Here is a 15,139-nt window from a genome sequence, read left to right as displayed (position 1 = left end):
AGATATCTCACTATTTTTGACTTTTCTGAGCCTGTCAAGTCCTTCTTTTGACCCATTTTGCCAAAGGAAAGGAAGTTGCCTAATAATTATGCACACCTGATATAGGGTGTTGATGTCATTAGACCACACCCCTTCTCATTACAGAGATGCACATCACCAAATATGCTTAATTGGTAGTAGGCTTTTGAGCCTATACAGCTTGGAGTAAGACAACATGCATAAAGAGGATGATGTGGTCAAAATACTCATTTGCCTAATAATTCTGCACGCAGTGTAGTATGTCACTGTCCATGTTGTAGGACTATTTGTGCACTTCTACTAAGTATTTTGTGGCTGCAAATATGACCTGAAGTTTTTTCAAGTTTGCCTGCCATTAAAGTGAATGGGGCCCGCCACAAACTTGCATTTCGCGAACATTTGATCGCGTTCACGAATCATCCCGGCCGATGTTCGTCCATCACTACAGATGACCTGTTACTAATGGTTTCCAACCCCTTACAGGATTTTCCGGACATTGTCGAGATTTTTAGCTCCTTCGGTTACATTTCGAGCTTTAAAATAAATATATCAAAATCTCAAACTATGGGAATAAATTTACCATCCAAAAAGCTATGTGAGTTATGTGTAGATTCCCCTTTTCAATGGACAACTTCTTCCATCAAATTTTTGGGAATTAATATCTCTCCAGAGCCAAACAGATTATATGACCTCAACTATATCCCATTGCTAAAATCTATACCAGACATACAGTACTTAGCTCCTGGTCTCCGTCATTCATCTCATGGCTGGGACGTCGAAACATGTTTAACTTTTTAATAGTCCCCAAAATATCATACTGACTACAAGTTCTGCCAATAAAACTTCCTTGTAGTTTCTTTGACTCCTTTCGCAATCTATGCTCCTCCTACATTTGGTTTAAGGTGAAACCCAGGATATCTAATAAGATTCTTCTACTCCCATTCAATAAAGGAGGGATTGGTTTCCCCTCTATAAAAAGATACAATCGGGCAGTCCACCTTGGCAGAGTGATTGATTGGGTCAGAAGACCAATTCACAAACATTGGATATTATTGGATGAATGTCTTGCCACATACCCGTTAAGAGCCCATGTTTTCTACAACTCCTCAGACATCCAACAGATTCCAAAAGATAACACTCTATTATTAGCAACACTAGTGATATGGAAAAATCCAGAGATAAGAGAGCTACCGTATGTTCCAGATTCCCCTCACCTCTACTAACTATAGGAGACTGTTTACTTTTCTCGGGCAGAGGTTATTTTTCTTTACAACCCCAAATACGTAACTCAGTGGCTCTAACAGAGGAGCTATTAGACCAAGACGGAGCAATTTTAGATCAGCCCACTATAATAACTAAGTTCCAACTAACAAACCTCAATTCTCTACAATATGAATACATTAGATCCTCTATTAACCTCTTAGTGACCAGCCTGTTTTGGGCCTTACTGACCAAGCGTTTTTCTTTTTTTTTCATCGTCGAGTTCCAAAAGCTATAATTTTTTTTATTTTTCCATCTATATAGCTTAATGAGGGCTTGTTTTTTGTGGGACAAGTTGTAGTTTTTAATGGCTCCATTTTGGGTTACACATAACTTTCTGATGAACTTTTATTAATTCTTTCTGGGAGGGAGATGGGAAAAACAGCAATACTGCCACTGCATTTTTACATTACAAATTTTATGGCATTCATTTTTCGGTATAAATATAATTTCTTGATTCTCTGGGTCAGTACGATTACAGTGATACCAACTACATATCTTTTTTTTACGTTTTACCACTTTTGTGCAATGAAATCCCATTTTTTTTTTTAAGAAAAAAATGTTTTTGCATTGCTACTTCCTAAGACCCATAACTTTTTTATTTTTATTTTTATGGAGTTGTGTGAGCGCTTGCTTTTTGCAGGATGACTTGTATTTTTCGTTGGTATAATTTTGGAGTAAATGTCTCTTTTTAATTGTTTGTTATTACATTTTTTCAGTGGCAACTAAGAATAAATGAGCAATTCTGTCTGTTTTTTTATTTTTTTTAAGGCGTTCACCATAGGGGATTATTTATGTTATATTTATGTAGTCATTACGGATGCGGCAATACCAAACATATGGGGGAGATGTTTTTTTAATTTTTTTTTTTTTTCATTGTAAAGCATACTTTCAATGGAAAAAAGAGCATCATTTTTTTATGGGATTTATTTAATTGAATAAATGTTTTTTTTTTGTTTTTTTTTAACCATTTAATAGTCCCACAAGGGGACTATAACAGACAGCTTTTTGACTGATTTTAAAATGCAATGCATTATCCCTATAGTGCATTGTATTTTAATGTCAGTGCTATTCTGACATTGACCAGCAGGCTGCGCCAGAGAGCTGCAGCCTGCTGTAAATTACTCAAGGCTGGTCTGGGACCCACACGAGACCCCAGCCAGCCTTCACACACATCGAACACCCCGCGATCACATTTGACCATCGTAAAAAAGGGCATGGGTGGTCACTAAGGGGTTAAGAAAGCTTTATCTCATAGCCAACAGGCATCCACGCTCACTTGGTTTGAGAAGTTCCTATCCTAGACTCAACACCCTACTAAAATAATTTCCGCTATATGTCAGAACTTACTCAAAATAGATTCTCCAGCTTCTCTTTATTTTATAAGAGAAGGGGAGAGGGACCTAGACGAGAAATTCTTAAACAAAGACCTACAGAATATAGTAGCGGCACCCAAACTTACCTCTAGATGCCTTACCATGCAAGAAAACGCCTATAAAGTTCTCACTAGGTGGTACTTGATGCCTGCTAGGTTAAAAATGATGTATGGTTCCTCTTCCGAGTTATACTGCAGATGCCAAGCTGATAAAGGCACATTTTTGCATATATGGTGGTCCTGCCCTTTGCTCACTGATTTTTTGGAAATCAGTTTTTGACAAAATTTATGAAATTTTCAGGTTAGGTAAAACTCAACTACCTGTATGCCCCAAAACTGCTCTATTAACTTCATTACTTGATAAGCTCACAAACCCAAAGAAGTCCTTAATGAGAGTTTAGTTGGCGGCAGCGCGATTGATTGCCTCCAATTGGAAGTCTAGTATTACCCCTTCCATCCCACTCTGGCTCGATAAGATTGAAGCCCTTTCCAGACAAGAAGAACTTTCTTACTGGGTGCAAAGGACTCATCACAAATATACTTTTATATGGGCGCCATGGGTGGAATGGAGGGCTACAAAAGAATATTCTCTGTTACAAGACTTCTACTTTTCCTTTCTTTTTTGTCTCTATATTTCATTTCTCATTATTCATCTATACTTTTGGTTGGGTTACCAATCGCTGGAAAATTTACTCATTGTCTCCTAGCCAGGCTATACTGATAGTATATCCTACTAACGGATACTAATCAGTCTTTTAAGCTGTCTTCCTTTGGCTATTTGAGGATCTTGGTGCCACACTAACAGCTCCCCCCCCCCTTCCCTCCTTCCCCCCATCTGTCCCTTGTCTTCCCCCTTGTATTATTTAACTTTCCTTGTTCTGTTACTCGTTCTTTCTCAATTAATAGGTGGAACGGAAAGCAGCGCAAGGGTGGATTATATTAGTTTTCCTACCTCCCAGATACAGAGGCAGTTAATTGGCCTAACCGGAGTTTAGAAGTGGAGCCATACCGATAAATCACTGCCGCTTTACTGCAATAGTGCCGAATGCGCAGCCGCATGTAGAGGTGGCGCGCATGTGTTTGTGTTTGTTTGTTTGTCTGTAATGTATGAAGTAGTGCTAGGCAATTTAGTTAAATGTCTCCTGATGAGGTTGAGGCAATAAGCAGAAACGCGTAGAGTCGGAGTTAGCTACTGCCAGCATTAACAGACGCGATGAACATTTTACAGGCAGCTAAATAGCTTCTATTTTAATATTTTTTTTGGTGAGGGATATACCATTTCCACCTTAGCAATTATCATCGTCACTACTGCTTAGGGAGGATCAATAAAAAACTAAAAGGAAGGGGTGATTGTGTAACGGTCGCGTACACACACACACAGGGGGGGAGGGAAGTGACCACTGCGCTCCACCCTTACCCCTGGCCCTGCCTACTTGCCTCGCGAGTCCTAATGACAGGGGACAACTGGACGGCAATCCCTAACTTGGAGTAAGTGCAGGGATGACAGACAGACAAACAACAGGACGTGAACGGACCGAGTCAATACCAGGAAAGCTGCAAAGTACAAATGGAGCAAGCAGAGAATTGTCAGGAGAAGCCGGGGTCATAAATACCAGGAGAGCAGAGAAGTACAAGAGGAGTCCTAAGAGAGTAGTCAGATGGGAGCCGAGGTCACAATACCAGGACGGAAGCGCAGTACAGGAGGAGCAGGCAAAAGGATGGTCAGGGAACAGGATCAGGTAAGTATTCAGCAGTCCAACAAATAGCCAGGAACCTAGAAATGAACAGGCAACCTGTAGCCAGCAGGCTGCCTGTATTTATAGTGGGGAGTGAGGGTCATGTGACGTGGCCAGCGTCACATGACCGACAGACCAACCAGTCGAGCACCGAGTGATCAGCTCGGCGCTCAAGGCAGACTAGGAGCAGGGAGCCACCCAGCTAGTAAAGCCGCCCTGGGAATGAGGTCAAACACAGAACCTCATTCCAAAAGCTAAGCAACAGTTCTGCGGGCAATGGGGGACCGAGTGCACCTTCGGAACCCCGTGACAGATTGTAGGGCACTGACCATAATAGCAGGGTCCACTGATATGAGACAAGATACCTCCATAGGTACCCTCACCAGTGATACCAATAGGTCTTAGGAACAGCAGGGTTTGAAGAGAGATATTCAGGTGAAGTAATTGGTAATACTCTGTATTGTTCTGATTTATGGTATCATTTCTCCAGAGAGATATATAAGTGTGGTTCCCCGAGTTATTTTATAAGCATTTTTCCAATAAAGTAAAATACAGTCAATAATTCTAAAAACACATATAAAATATAGTCAGGCAATATAAGAACACATTAGTACAATAAATAATAAAACACATAGATATAGAATAAATAGTTGGATTGAATGATACCAGCCGTGAATAGGCTGGGGATGATAAGGATCAGTCCATATAATGAAAAAAGTGAAGAAGAATAAATATGGATAAATAATAACCCAACTGATGGCTTGAGCTAGTAAGGTGACTAGCTTCACAAAGTCCTGTAAGGTTCACAGTCCTGATTCGCTAGAAGAGGATAATATAACTGAGATCAAAAGCACTTCACCTGAGTGAGTACACTTGCGGCGTCCCGCTGAATACTCACTGTGCTGTGCAGTTCTTTGTGCTGATACACTTGGAGACAAATGTCGTTTTCGGCTACTCCTGTAGCAACTAAAGGATACTGTGTCTTCTCTCCGTGCCCTTGCGATCCTCTGGCTACCGCTCCGTAGTGGCAGGAAGCCGGTCAGCGCTGGGACTCACAAGTACTTTTCCCCTCGTCGATTTGATATGCGACACACTCCTCGTATGTTTGCGCTTGTAAATCCCGGCGTGTCAGGGGTTGGTAAGAACGGAGTTCTCAAAGGCTTTTCATTACTGCACGGCTCTGGATAATTCAAGCACGTACTTCTTAGGGTTGCTCCGGGGGGCTCCTCATCAAACGCGTTTCGGGGTACTTGCCCCTTCTTCAGTGGTGAAGAAGGGGCAAGTACCCCGAAACGCGTTTGGTGAGGAGCCCCCCGGAGCAACCCTAAGAAGTACGTGCTTGAATTGACGAGGGGAAAAGTACTTGTGAGTCCCAGCGCTGACCGGCTTCCTGCCACTACGGAGCGGTAGCCAGAGGATCGCAAGGGCACGGAGAGAAGACACAGTATCCTTTAGTTGCTACAGGAGTAGCCGAAAACGACATTTGTCTCCATGTGTATCAGCACAAAGAACTGCACAGCACAGTGAGTATTCAGCGGGACGCCGCAAGTGTACTCACTCAGGTGAAGTGCTTTTGATCTCAGTTATATTATCCTCTTCTAGCGAATCAGGACTGTGAACCTTACAGGACATTGTGAAGCTAGTCACCTTACTAGCTCAAGCCATCAGTTGGGTTATTATTTATCCATATTTATTCTTCTTCACTTTTTTCATTATATGGACTGATCCTTATCATCCCCAGCCTATCCACGGCTGGTATCATTCAATCCAACTATTTATTCTATATCTATGTGTTTTATTATTTATTGTACTAATGTGTTCTTATATTGCCTGACTATATTTTATATGTGTTTTTAGAATTATTGACTGTATTTTACCTTATATGTCCATAAATAAATATATGATTCTACATAAGTGAGTGTGCCCAGTATATCTTTTACCATTATTTATTCACTTTAGAGGAAGGGCGGATCCTCTTTTACTGGCAGCACCTCGTCCTAATTTTTTCTCCAGTCCTGTGCGTCTCTTTAACCTGTGTTGTATTTTTCCAATAAAGTTGGTTTGTTATTTTTATTTTTAGCTTCCTCAAATATACTGTGAATGATCTCTACTAGTGACGTAATTGTGAAAATCCATTAATAATTATGGTGATCTCAATTAATAGGTGGCACGGAAAGCAGCGCAAGGGTGGATTATGTTAGTACTAATATTCGCTTTTAGACTTATTACACTCCTCATTTATCAATTTATCAAACTGCAAATGTCTTTTTCGATTTCTGTTTCTGTCTCGAATCACATGACTTGGCAGTGTTTTTGATTCTATGTAACAGGTTATCTGCAGGTGTCATCTGTACCTTACTCTGTAACTTCTTACACATTCATGCAAACGTGATGGATTTCATTTGTTGTTCTTAACTGAAAACTAATAAAAATAATTTAAAAATAACACTGTAACTACACCATAGGACGGCAAATAATACGTACTTTTTATACTATTAAAACACTCTAAAAAAGTGTGTAATACAATGAAACTGCACCGCAGAACCTCAAATAAGACGTCCTTTTTTTACACTAATACACCCCAAAAGAAACTGTAGAACAATTTAAATGCACCCCAGAACGGTTAATATGACGTATGTATATTTCCTATAAATAAACCCTGCAACACAGCACTTGCATCCCAATAACAAGCAATGTTTGCTGGAATTACTGATGTATCATATAGTGCAAACCTAAAAGCAGCAGTATAATAGCAATTTGGATCCTCAATAAGTGCAGCAAGGTGTAATAGAATTGCTCCTATTACCCAGGCTGTACACTCTCCTATTGCACCCTGTTCTCCTTTTATAGTGTAGATGATGCCTCACTATCCTTTTCCTGAACTTCTAAATAGTTTTTTTAGCACAATAAAGTCTTTCCTAGCACTGTCCCTAGCGCCTGCTGACGTCTCTCCCTGCACTAAGTACACTGGAAAATTACAGAATCCAAGATGGCTGAGGCTATTTATAGGGCTGTGACCAGTGGTGCAGCATAGGGGGTGGCTGGGGGGCCATTGCCCCGGTCGCAAAATTCCAGGGGGCACTAGCAGGGCTGCAATGCCAATTAGGCAAAGTGAGGCGATTGGCTCAGGCGGCACGGCCATGGTGACAAGTGGGGGGCGGTGGTGGCAGGGCACAGGGAGATGAGCGCTTCTATTGTGGCCTGCAGCCTATCAGAGGCCGGGGCAGGCAGCGCAATGACGTCAGTGCGCTGCCTGAGCCGTACAGCGTGGGACACAGGCCGGAAGAGGCCTGCATCGCATCGCTGCCAGCCTGATGAAGGTAAGTATAAGTGTTTATTTTTTATATGGTACTAGTTACTGGCACATGATTGGGGACATCTATAGGGCACTTCTTACTGACATATTATTGGGGGGCATCTATGGAGTAACTTCTTACTGGCACATTATTGGGGGGCACTGTGGGGGGATTTATGGGGGCACTTCTTATTGGCACATTATTGGTGGCATTTTTTACTGACACATTATTGGGTGGCACTGTGGGGGCATCTATGGGGGCACTTCTTACTGGCACATTATTGTAGGGCATCTATGGGGGCACATCTTACTGGCACATCATTGGGGGGCACTGTGGGAGCATCTATGGGGGCACTTCTTGCTGGCACATTATTGGTGGCACTATGGGGGCATCTCTGGGGGCACTTCTTACTGGCACATTATTGGGACACTATGGGGGCATCTACTGAGGCCACAAAGAAGATGTATTTTATATGGGGGGCACTATGGGGGAAGGGGGGAGAAGATCACTATGGGGGCTTCTACTGAGAGGCACTTGGTGGCACTTTTTACTGGCACATTATTGGGTGGCACTATGGGGGCATCTATGGGGGCACTTCTACTTTCACATTATTGGGGGCACTGGGGGAACTGTGGGGGGAATTCCACATCTACCAGGGCCTCAAAGAAAGGGTATTTCATTTGGGGGGCACTATGGGGGCTTCTACTGAGGTCACAACGAAGAGGTATTTTATATGGAGGGCTCTGTATAGGGGCATTTCATACTGGGACACATGGTGTGTACCATGGGGAAGGGGAGAGAGGAGTACTATGGGCTCATCTATGGGGGGCACTAAGAAGGGGTATTTTATACTTGCAAATTATGAGGGACACTAAGGGCATCTACTGGGGCACTATATATGGGGCATTTTATACTGGTACATTATGGGGGGCACTAGGAGGAAGGAGGGGGAGAGGAGCACTATGGGGGCATTTACTGGGGGCACTATTTAGGGGTATTTTATACTGGCACACTATGGGTACACTATGGGGACATTAGCTCAACTGGGGGCATTAAAAGGGGGTATTTTTGGGCACATTATAAGGATAATTATTACTTCTGGGGGGCATTATGATGGGCTTTATTACTACTGGGGATCTATGGGGAACCTGATTACTAGTATGGGCACAATGGTAACATTATTACTTCTGGGGCACAGTGGGGACATGTTGGGGACTATTACTACAATGTGTGCTCTAGCAGAGAATTATTACTATTGGTGGGACTTTTGGGAACACTATTACTGTGGGGGCACCTTGGCACAGTATCAGCTTACCACAATTATTTTTGGGGGACGTTATGTTTACACTATTAGTGTTTAGGGGCACTATTTACTGGGCACAGTTATTTTAGGGCACCGTGTGCCAATAATTATTGAAGGGGGCATTATCTGTGTAGTACTAGTATTATCAGGGAGTTGATCGTTTTCTGCAGTATAATATTGGGGAGCACAGTGGCACAGTATTGGGGGTGGTAGGATAATTTGTCCAGAAGATGGGAGGATGATGGAAAAGTAGAAAACTAATTTTTTTTTTTGTCAAACTGCAGAGACGAGAAATGGCTGAAAAATGGTGGTCTGGTCTGAAAGGAGAAGATGATGAAAGAGAACATCTACATCAAAGGAGACATCACTGGATGTAAGAGGTATGGGGCACTATTACCCTGTATATTCTGTAGTGATGGGGGGTGAATATAGAATTTGGCCCACACTGTAGTAGCCTGTCCCCAGACTTCAGGTCCCATTGTGCGTGTTCTGAATTCTGGGGGCTCGCACCCATCTACTACATTATCTGTACTCAGAGAGTTATCACTGTGTTATCTGTGGTGTTACATAGGACTGCAGGTGATATCTACTACATTATCTGTAAAAAGGGGTGTGGCCACAGGTTGGGGGGTCACAATACTTTGCTTGCCCCGGGTGCTGTCAACCCACGATACGCCACTAGCTGTGACATCACAGGGCTGACTGGCTGCTGATTGGCTGCATGCATGTCATTGTGGGTGATAACACTTTCCCAGAGTTCCTTGCTACATGTCCTAACATGTGCAGCAGCCAAATGTGATTTATTACCACGAGGCGTGAGGAAATTCGGATTCGGTGCAAATTTAATTTTTCCTGAAATGCGGATCGAATTCCACTTCGCCGACTTCGATTCGCTCATCTCTAGTAGTAGTAGTAGTAGTAGTAGTAGTAGTAATAGTAGTGGTAGTAGTAGTAGTTGTAGTAGTAGAAGTGGTGGTAGTAGTAGTATTAGTGGTAGTAGTAGTAGTAGTAGTAATAGTAGTGGTAGTTGTAGTAGTAGTAGTGGTAGTAGTAGTAGTATTAGTGGTAGTATTAGTGGTATTGGTAGTAGTAGCAAACACAGATTAATACACAGTTTAGGTAGGCACATGCACCAGTATAGATCCTACAACCTACCTGGGTATAATGGCCAATGCAAGCGCCTTTTGATGTTGCACCAGTTCCATGTTTAAAGTCTTTTTTCTCATCAAACCAGCCTTGGATAATCTTAGTCCAGTTGTACAGCCTGTTGGTCATGTATAGGTTTTCCCCGCAATCACACTCTGAAAGCAAAATCATAACCTGTAGTAGATTTCTGATTGTTATGCCACTTAAAGGAAGACTAAAAGCGGCTGACAGTAGGTGTTAATGGAGTAGCGTGTGGCGATCATGAGCCACTGCATACAGTTGTGATCCCCTAAAGTATGCTGCATAATGGGTGTATAGACTATATTTTCACAGATATGTACCCTGCTTGGCCCTATTATTTTGACACTAGCATTGTTATTTGCACCCTGCATACAACTGCTATTTAGATATCGTATGACCATGTTATGTGTGCACGGTTTGGCTGTATTATGTGGGCTTTATTGGTACTCTAATTTACATATTATATGTGACCATTATGTTGATATTATTTGGGACTAATATTTAGGCCATGGCTGGTACTGTTTGTGTGCAATATACAGTGTGGCACTTCCATTTTATGTACTGTATGGCGCCTTTTTTTGTGATTTGCACTTCGTATGGCAGTTTTGTTTTGATGACTGATGTTTGTGCCTGATGTTTAGATGTACTATCTGGCAGTTTTATTTATGCACAATACTGTTATTTGGGTGCTTCATGGCACAATTATTAAGACAACGTTAATGGGGTTTTCTGGGAGTAAGATATTAATGATTTTGTGATCTCCTATAAACGCTCGTCTAGTCTAAATTCGAGAACAGATATATTCAGTACGTACCGGAGATCTCTCTTTCATCTGGTGAGCTGTGACAATGTTTACACTTCTTTGCCCACTTTAATGCATTTGCTGCTGCTTCGTCATCCCATACCTTAAAGAAAAAAACAGAACTGTAAACCATCAACCACCAGGCAAAAAATAAAGGTGAAAGACTTCCCATGGGACAGATATAGCAGACAGTTGCTCATGTTCCATTCCTACTTCTATCTTCAACTATGGTGGCATGTCTCACTCTGCTGGTTTGGTGCCTATTCGTATCACTTCTGTCCAGTGTGACTTACCTACTTCAACTGTGTCCATAACTTTTTCTCTACTGTTAGATGATATTTGTATATGGTCACTCATTCTCTGCTATGGGATGATATTTGAGTAGGGGTGGGTGGTTCAAGAGAAGCACCAGCTCCATCAGCAGCAACTTAAAGAGGACCTTTCACTAGAATAGAAAATCTAAACTAAGTATACAGACATGGAGAGCGGCGCCCGGGGATCTCACTGCACTTACTATTATCCCTGGGCGCCGCTCCGTTCTCCCGCTATGCCCTCCGGTGTCTTCGGTCACTAAGTTATGGTAGGCGGAGTCTGCCCTTGTTCTGCTGTAGCGCTGGCCAATCGCAGCACAGAGCTCACAGCCTGGGAGAAAAGAACCTCCCAGGCTGTGAGCTCTGCTCTGCGATTGGCCAGTGCTACAGCAGAACAAGGGCAGACTCCGCCTACCATAACTTAGTGACCGAAGATACCGGAGGGCATAGCGGGAGAACGGAGCGGCGCCCAGGGATAATAGTAAGTGCAGTGAGATCCCCGGGCGCCGATCTCCATGTCTGTATACTTAGTTTAGATTTTCTATTCTAGTGAAAGGTCCTCTTTAAGTCTTGAGTCTCCGATGAGCATTTTTCTTCACCAGCCTACAGAAGAAACCACCCAGCAGCAGCAGGACATGGAGCAGAACCAGCAGGTAATGACATACTTGGACTGTATCCTGTTACCCCAGATCCAAAATCCCATGGACTACTGGGAAGCCAAACTTGAATTATGGCCACAACTCCTACTGCTCTCAGTAATTTAATTTTGGCACTCAGATTTGGCTGCTTTGAAACCATTAAATCAACCCAAGGCCCCAAATAATTGACCTCAGCAAACTGTATTCCTCAATGTAGGACTGCACTTTCCAATGTTTGAACCCATAACCACCTAAATATTATACTACAATACAAGGCTTACCTTAAAAGACATAGGATGAAGGAGTGATACCCTGATGTATGATTGTGGTTAGGGATGATGAGGAAAACATCCGAAGTCGATTCGCATAATACTTCGTTTCAATGCTGTACAATATTAGAATGTATTGGCTTCAATGAGCGAGACTTCGCGCAATAACTTCATAAATTAATTTTTGTAAAAAAACATTTCCCGAACTCGGGTTCGGTTCCAAGTGGTACCTTGGAACAAAACCTGAGTTTGGGAAATGTTTATTTACAGTACAAATTAATTTATGAATTTATTGCGTGACGTCTCGCGAGACTTCTCAAAGCAATCATTTCGGCTCATTGGAGCCAATATATTGTAATACTGTATGGAGCTCCTGCTCCATACACTATTAGAACGAAGCTTTATGCGAATCGACTTCGGATGTTTCATGCGAATTCGATTCGCTCATCCCTAATTGTGTTACCACGTGACTTAATCTTAATGATCATAGTTTTTAACAGTCCTCAGTGGCAGAGCCTACTGTATTTGCCATATCTTTATGATTGATTGGGGTCCAACCTCTGGGACCTCAACCATTCTTGAGAATATTAGGGCTTGAGCATTAATTAAGAGATCCAAACTGTATTAGGCCCTGTCTTTCTAGGTGTTATCTTTTTAGAAAATTCCATTGACAATAAGCTATTTACAAGGTGCCCCCATGCTGGAACCTTCCACTGTAATCTGTTATTAAGTGTTCAGTTTCCCTGCAGCACCTCCACAAGAGAATTAAAGCATTACACAGTGTTTATTCAAATCAATAAGTTGTCTGTGTAATGCAGGACAGGACTGGTCCTACAGAGCAACAGACACTCCTTGTAATTACTTACCATTCTGGCCATGGGATGAGGATCATGAGCAGAGGACGCCAGTCTTAATAAGCCCCTGCGCTGGCGGTGGATCCACATAAGCTATGTAGAGACGCCGACCTCATATCCAGCGCCAGTCGAAACATAAGCCAGCTTCCTTGCTGGCTTACATTTAGACCAAACAGACGTAGAAAATGATGAATGAGATGGAGCTGCCTGCCCGTCCCCTTACCCACCATGTCCACATTTTTAGACCTGGGGTTACCGGGGAAAAGTCACAGATTGGGTCGCAAATAACCTTTGCTCTGCAATCTGCATATTTCTGATTGTAAATGACCCCCTAGGTCTTTTAAGAAAGGTTTTTCTACTAGCGTTCTGAAAATGAGTCTTTCCAACTAGACAATCCCTTTAACTACTTTTGTGGGTGCTGGACTACCACCCATTGCATCACTTGAACAGATTTGTCTTGGGGCTTATCAATGATTTTCACCCTTTAACCCCTGTACAGGGACTCATTCTTTGCTACAGGGGAAATACCAGGCCAAAACCGCTTGGAATAGTCTCTGTTAAAGTTTCTGCTAACCCATAGGGTCGAGACACTGATGCAGAGCACCAAGGTATCAGGTAAAACTGTTGTCAGGGAAAACCCAAGGTCAGAACAGGCAGAGTATGTGCAATATGATAAACAGTCAAAGATGAGAGCAAGGAGCTCAGGGTCTGAACAGATTACACAGAGGTCGGATCGGGCAGCGAATGGTCAAATCTGGAAAACAGGCGGAAGTCAGTAAACAGGCAGACGAACTTATAAAAGCACATCTTAGCAGGATACTAGCAGATTAGAACCTATTTCTCAGGCACCTTCCACTAAGGCAAGGTGCCTTAAGTACCTCAAGGTGGCCAGCCATTAGTTGATGAAGACTAAGGTGCAAACGCCTGGTCCTTCAAGAACCCAAGGGAGCACACTTTCCTGGATACTTTGCACAATTACAATTGTCTGTTATGAAGAATAAACCAGTTGGAATGACATAAAGCTTTACCAATTTCAGCATGTTGCTTGGAGAAGGGTCCACTTTTGCTCTTAGCTCATTGTGCGTGTTGATAATGATTTTTTTTATGTCTTCATTGTCACATGAATGTTTTCGATAGGCTTCATCCTGCAGAAAATCGCAACCAGGTGTAAATAGTAGATTTGTACCAGGTGTACCAGGTGTAAATAGTAGATGATATCTAGGAATACTCTGGTATGATCTACAGTCCTATGCTAAGCAAAGTCAACTTGGTATTTAGACGTGTAGAGTTAAGAAAGCTATTCAAAATCTGCTTCATCTGCCCATCAGGATGGATTTGGGAAAAATTATTAGAGAAATGCTATTTTTTTTTCTTGTATTGTTCATATCTCTCCTTAAATGGGTTTAACCAATCATTTTAATGTGAACAGTGTGATTAGTGGTCATCCCTGGCATCTACGGTACTCCTACTTGGCCTTGGCATGTTTAGCATGGCTTCCTTGACAAGGTAGAATGGTACTGCCCTGTTTATCAACACATTTCCATGAAGGATAATAGAGGGTTATTTTTAAAGCGATGGTCCAGGACTTTACAGTTGATGGTCTCTCCTCAGCATAGGCCATCACTATCTGAATGGCACCTCAACAGATCCATCATTTTGTGGTATCTCTAGTGCACAGTTATGTAGTGGAATGAGCTGGTTACTGCAGAGTTGCTTCTTTTAAAGTAAACGACAGCAGTCCTGCACTAATCAGCTCTATTCACTACACTGCGTTACATGAAGTCCACTTCGGAATAAATTTTATAGAATTACCTGACCAATAGCTTGTTGAAATAATATCGTCAGACATGGTATCAGGAACGTCACCAAATTCATCTCTTAAGCTGGAACAGAATCAAGAAAATCACTTGTTACATTAATAATCTCAGCCATTTCCAGTTCCCTGTCTGGAAGCTATAAGCACACTATTGTTGGCGGATCTGATATGATTGTATTTTGGACTAGGGGTTAGTGAACTGTTAGTGAACTCCTTATGCTGTCGCCACCACCACACTCTGTCATTGTGCCACTCTGTGGCCTCCTGATGCTGCCACCACCTCCAGATTCTGTC

General features: G+C 42.4%; 1 protein-coding gene across 1 annotated transcript in view; it reads right to left on the bottom strand.

The window, feature by feature from the left end:
• LOC120998974 (cysteine-rich secretory protein 2-like) overlaps window positions 1-14,904 on the bottom strand; it is a 37,686-nt gene extending 22,782 nt beyond the window's left edge. The window contains exons 1-4 of the mRNA XM_040429850.1: window positions 14,842-14,904; window positions 14,058-14,174; window positions 10,970-11,060; window positions 10,144-10,289 (exon numbers count right to left, since the gene is read on the bottom strand). Coding sequence (XP_040285784.1) covers window positions 10,144-10,289; window positions 10,970-11,060; window positions 14,058-14,174; window positions 14,842-14,904 — 417 coding nt within the window. The remainder of the gene's footprint in view (window positions 1-10,143; window positions 10,290-10,969; window positions 11,061-14,057; window positions 14,175-14,841) is intronic.
• Window positions 14,905-15,139: the final 235 nt, after the last annotated feature.

Source organism: Bufo bufo, chromosome 4 (genome assembly GCF_905171765.1).
Source record: "Bufo bufo chromosome 4, aBufBuf1.1, whole genome shotgun sequence".
Taxonomy (NCBI): domain Eukaryota; kingdom Metazoa; phylum Chordata; class Amphibia; order Anura; family Bufonidae; genus Bufo; species Bufo bufo.
The sequence above is the reverse complement of the archived record's forward strand: the minus strand, read 5'-3'. Positions and strand labels throughout refer to the sequence as shown.